This window comes from Lingula anatina, chromosome 3 (genome assembly GCF_051362555.1).
Source record: "Lingula anatina isolate TDL-2025a chromosome 3, LinAna3.0, whole genome shotgun sequence".
Lineage (NCBI taxonomy): Eukaryota > Metazoa > Brachiopoda > Lingulata > Lingulida > Lingulidae > Lingula > Lingula anatina.
In genome coordinates, this window is record NC_141769.1 from 9,001,630 (window position 1) to 9,007,466 (window position 5,837).

Genomic DNA, 5,837 nt, shown 5'->3' on the forward strand with positions numbered 1-5,837 from the left:
CGTACAGCAAAAGATAAAGACAACAACTTTGTCACACAGTGTACATGTACATCATGTATAAAGTTTAGTCGATAAAATATCGAATATGCACGGATTTGATGTAAAATGTCCATATTATACACTGTAGTAATAACTACGGACAACCCCACATTTTCTACACTTAGTATCTAAGCAAAAATTGACACGGCCTTTCAGGTCGTTTATTATTCTATCCTTTTCCAGCAGATCATTTGCCAGATGGGCTGACTTTTCTTTTAATACTTTTATGCGCTCACTTAGTGCATTGATGATTGCACCCATATGTTTTCATAGCATTTACGTTTTCCTCTACTAAAGTTGAGATGTCTCTTTCCAAACTTTTCCCCATTCTTTCGTTATTATCAATGTTTTTTTGTTTTTTTTTTTTTTTTTTTTTTTGTCCTTCTTTAATAATTTTAAGTTCTTTCATAATTCCTGTCATTTGCCCCACAAGCTGTTGTATAGCACGCAAGGGAAAAGAAAGTCAAAGAAAGGTCTGAGGAAAGGCATTAGCCTTTCACTGAAATTCTGAATCACTGTTTATTTCAAGCCGAAATACTCAAGACACGTGAAAAAATTGGAAAAGACAATAATAATAATGAAAATCCCTATGTTAGCTGTTAAATATGAAATAGTTTTGAAATATTTGAAATAAATTACAAGTGTAAACTGTTAACTCCTGCTGCAGATGTATCTTAAATGAATGTATTAAAATTCTTTCCTAAACACAATAATCTATATCTTCATTTTTCAAATGTAAATATGTGCAGCACAAAGTTTACACAATATTTCTCAAACAACAATACACTTACCTCACCATTTATGCCTTTCCTTGAAATAATAAATTGTAAGTCCTAATCTTGAATTTACAAAAGAACAAAAATGCGTAGTATGTCTTTCTCCTTCGAAGTCACTGGGTAGTGTGGTATGAAGTGTCCAAACTAAAGGGAGTATCCCTAAACCTAAAGGTTATCATTTATGCAAATGAATGTTGCATCAGATGTGCCGGATCACCCGGCTCCTCAAGCACAATAAAGAAAATCAATATATACCTTGTAACGTGTTCACTAAACATGCTACCAAACGGGAGGGATGCAGCTACGTGGGGCGATTTTATTACCATTGCTTGCTTGGAGATTGGAGAAGACAGTGGATTTGGTGTTAAAGAATTGTCTGTGCCGCCATACAAAACATGGTTTAAGTCTTTTAAAATGTTACTAAGCTGCTAATGATCTTGCTTAAGTGAGTTATTAGCTTTTCTTTTCTTACTTTTACCCATAATCACGTAGAGTCACCGCAAGCTCCAGTAATTACACTGTCATCACATTCATGTTTTACAAGGTAGGGCCTGCAGCCTGAATGCATTAGCTGGGCTGTAATATACCCCCCAGCATTAACCTACCCCACCAGGGTGTTAAAGGTGGTTCTATTGTGTTAAATTCTAAGGCGATTTAATTAAAGTTAGTGACTACTCACTCTTGATGTATTTTCCAAAATTCCATTACATCACACAAAACACCACGAAATGTTTAAATTCAACAGGAAGTTCAAAGTTGCATGCTGCATGCTGTCAGTGTAGGCGATCAGATTAGCAAAATAACCAAACTTTTATTTAGTTTGCTGTTTTAATGTTCGAGAATACCAATATGTTCAGACAGAACAACGCACACTTTTATAATAACAGTAAATATTTTTATTTGCACCAATGAGATTAAAAAATAGTGACAACACCCATGCTTAGCAACTTAAAGGTCAAGGTTGCACGAGAAAATGTTAAACAATGCGCTTTAGATATCATTGAGCGAACGCATACAATTTAAATGCCTTAGCATATGACAAAATATTTAATTCACGTCATCACACCGATTTCCATCTGTTGTTGATACCCTGAGTCACCTACCATATCCCGATAATTAAGACCGCCACACGCACCTTATTTCTAGTACAAGTAGTAGTAAACTACGTTCTGCGGTAACTGTGGAGAAAATGCTGAATCTTGGCCAGATCACTGTGGCCACCCTAGCACCCCGAGCAGACGAGACGTTGCGCTAGTTATTTGTGATAATTATATTACAAATAAAAATGTGGTATGGATGAAATGATCCCGCCCCTCACATTTTCAGCATGCAGTCAGCAACATAACCTGGCACATACTCCGTCAACCAAATGTACACCGCTTTTGAAAGTATATTAAAAGCGTTTTAAAATATGTCCAAATCATTTTCTACGCCTACGATTTATACCTCGGATAATTACAGGAAGACATGGCGGTATACCTAACCAGAAATTTTGAACTAAATTATCTAAATAGAAACAGTATATAGCAAAGAATCTTAGTGCAGGTGCGGACGAGTCTTAGGTGCTTAGGAAAAATTGTATGGCTTTTTTTTCTTTAGAAAACTTATATTTGGCGCAAAGACTCCGGATTTGTTACCTTTAAGAAACGTGTCACAACCTGACAACAAAATCACCTTCCATGGATAACGTATGGATTTCTTGCAGTAAGTACCACTTCGTATGGCAGTCAGAGCAGTGACACAATAAATTTGCGAGGGAAAAGGTATATTTGTAAGCCGACATTTTTCACAGGTCCTCATCTCTCACCCTCCATTCCCACACAAGATTTTTGCTAACTACGTCAACTTAGCGATGTCTGGAATAAATTGCGGTTCATTTTCTGGACGAATTCCCGGAGTCGCGTAGATGATTTTATTTACCTCCGGAAGACGGCGCCAACGCAAAATGTTTTGTATTATCGGATGGTCGGCACGAAAATTGTCCAAAATGAATTTGGTCGAAACTCTATAGTTCATTTGATTTTTCTTTGTAGCAGTACCGTTGATGTATGCAAATATGGGCTCCTTTTTCGAAAATACACCAATTAAGTTTGTGGCGACATTGTTATTTGTATCGTTCCGCAGTGAAGATAACTGAAATGCCTTTGCAATTTCAAATTTGATAGAATCGTGATAAACAACGGCTTTCGAAGCCTTTTCCTTTTTGCTATGAAAACGTTTGTTGGTCACTTGAACGTCATTGCACTGGATTCGATACGAATTATATAGCATGGCTGCCCAATAATCAAGAAAAAGTTGTGAAAAATACCAAGAAATATGATCCAGTTCCTCGGTATACGGTAAAACACAAGAGAGCGTATGCCTGTGAAAAGCTGTAAACATGGCATCGAATTTGAAATTTATATTTACGCGTGCTCCTTTTTCTATGTAATTCTTTGCATAATGTGGATATCCGATGGCAGGTTCCCATTCCAGAAGAAAAGTTTCGAAAATGTCAAACGGCGTGTCTTTGGTTGAGTTTCTACTTGTCGAGGAACTGTTAGTATTTTTGCCTGTTGGCAATGGAAGTAATACTGCGTCGTCGTCCAGAAATATGTAGTACAAATAACCACCATCTTCGCGTTTGGAAGCCCGTCTGACGGCTTCCCTCAGCAGCATGTTTCTTCCTTGTGTCCAGGTACTTTTTGGAAAGTAAAAGTCTCCAGACCGGTCAGCGAACGTTAACCAGATAATCTGACGGTCAGATGAATGTTTTAGTCCCTTAATTGATTTAAAGCTTGGGCCTTGAATAAGGTACACAAAGCGAGCAGAAAGGCTTTCTGTATTTTCATATTTTCTATCTGTCAAACTGGACATTGTCGCTGTTTTAACTTTGTCCTCTCCATCTGGGTTCTTCAGTGACGAGGACGCGGGAACAGGCGTCACCGTACTGCCGATTATTTTTACACCTGAATCCTCTTGTTTCCCATTGTTATCATTCATGTTTACCTTGACACTTTTTGAAGACGACTGGGTGACCATAAAGGTTACGTATTTATTTAAGTAACTTGCCGTAAAAATCAGCATCAAAATAACCAATGCACTGAATATTCCCCTCCAGTTTCTTCTCATTTTTCTCGCCTCTGGGATACACCTATAACAATAGATAAAAATGCATTAAGAAATGAGCTATATATATTTCTACCTGTAGATCATTGTTGGGGAAAACGCGTCCTCTAATCTGAAAGGCAGACGTCCTATTTAACCGTGCACACTTTACGGTAACGAAGAGAAAAAACAATTTAGCTGCAACTGCATTTTTCTTCACACATGTCACCGTTCTTTTAAAAAAGTGGTGACTCCTCATGAAAATATGAAAATATGAAGAATGATGTCCTTACGTCCACTGAATAATTTACACTGGTAAATTGAATACCCCTTATCGAACAAAATAAAGGCCTATAACAAGGTAGATCGGCAAGTGCGGCTTGAGGTTCATCCTAATTTAGACTTGTGGCGTGGCATAGTGTTCTCATACCTCAGTTTAATTCCTCTTTGGCAAATGACATTCAGGAAAAGGCCCCTATGGGCGTGCATAGTAATACGACTGCAGCTGTTGTTGAAAGCCCTGAGATAATCAATTAAAAAAGTGTCCCTCTCTGTACTCTGAATTGGTGGGTGACGAAGGTGGTAATGTTAATAATTTAAAATTTGTGGTGCCCTCCCTCGTTGAACAATTGAATGCTAGACGCTGATATGTCATTTACGAGGTAGTCCCCAAGGATAGAAACCCCGGTTCCCATGGATAAGTCCAAGCCCCCTCCCAGATTTTGATCAACTTCTTCATGTTACCCCTAACCTGTACAAGTGTTATGGAAGGCGGATTGTCTGTAACACAGACCCTTGGTGTGCGTGATTGGGCTCTAAAAAATTGTCAATTCACCATCGCCTCACGTCCCTCCTTGAGCGAGGTCACACACCAGTCAATTCATAGGCCTATTCTGTTGTTGGTCGTCGTCATGGTTGAGCATACAAACCCATTGTTATAGTATTGATTGGCAACAAAAACGCAAGGTAAATTACTCGGTCAAGCATGCCAATGGTCCATCGATCTGTACACATGGATAGTACAAAACCCATGCATTAGCCTATATTGAAAGTAGAGCAGGTAAGACGTTAATCTCTCCTCACTTACATAATCAAATCATGTAAAACCCAAACAATATACCTGTCTGGAATATTGCACTCAGATATATATAGCAATGGTCTCTGCTCGGAGGAAGTTGTAAATCACACGCACTTTAAACCTGCTAAATTTTTAATAGATCCATTATGCTTCACCGCACCAAGTATTAATCCATCTTATATTTATATCTGTGAGCATTTAAATAGCCTGGGTGTAGGCCTATCCTAGGAACCTCTAGTCGGCCTGTCCATACAAGCTCGTCCACTTACATAGGGAAACTCTAGTCAATTCACCTAGACAGAGTAACAACTATCAACATCTTCAATACTACAGATATTGTAGAGGGTGATCAAAAGAGAGAACGCCCTGCTTTGGGCTTGAGTTCGCCGTTTTCTTACCTGTTAAAGCCTATGGTCAGCGTACCCGGTACCCTCACTCAATGAACGATGACTGCAGCCTGCCTCTGTCTTGATACTCTTCAAACATCTAATTACATAGGCCTACACTATAGCATGGCCTGACCGTCACACAAGCCCCGATCCATCGCATCACGACGCGGACGCTTTTAAAAGGCTTTCCTCAAATTGCAGTAACCTTTGCGTGCACTTTCACGTCTGCTTGAGAGGACCCAATATTCTCATATAGAAGGTGCAAAATAGTTCTGGTGATTATGCGCGCGCATGAGTTAACAACAAGACGGTGTCCTTTCCTTATCCCCACAAAATAATAATAATACATTTAAGTTAAAACGTGTCGACAACTGGCCGATCATTAAGCATTCATATTGCAACCAAATCGATGTTTGTGCCTCCTTTATTACGACAACAGTGATGCCAGTTTCATGGTCCCACAAAGGA

General features: G+C 38.8%; 1 protein-coding gene across 2 annotated transcripts; it reads right to left on the minus strand.

Annotated features, from left to right (window-relative positions):
* Positions 1-1,688: 1,688 nt before the first annotated feature.
* LOC106176380 (uncharacterized) lies at positions 1,689-5,837 on the minus strand. 2 transcript variants are annotated; one of them, XM_013558742.2, is made up of 2 exons: positions 5,379-5,837; positions 1,689-3,948 (listed from the first exon to the last, which is right to left on the minus strand). In XM_013558742.2, exon 2 carries the CDS (start codon positions 3,924-3,926, stop codon positions 2,652-2,654), a length of 1,275 nt encoding a protein of 424 aa, XP_013414196.2. In that variant the 5' UTR covers positions 3,927-3,948; positions 5,379-5,837; the 3' UTR covers positions 1,689-2,651. The 2 variants fall into 2 exon arrangements, with proteins under 2 accessions (XP_013414196.2, XP_086863979.1); XM_087007853.1 differs by lacking the exon at positions 5,379-5,837 and adding an exon at positions 4,196-4,556.

What these genes read in the sequence shown, in the direction of transcription:
- LOC106176380 (XM_013558742.2), bottom strand. Translation starts at nt 3,926, where the DNA reads ATGAGAAGAAACTGGAGGGGAATATTCAGTGCATTGGTTATTTTGATG.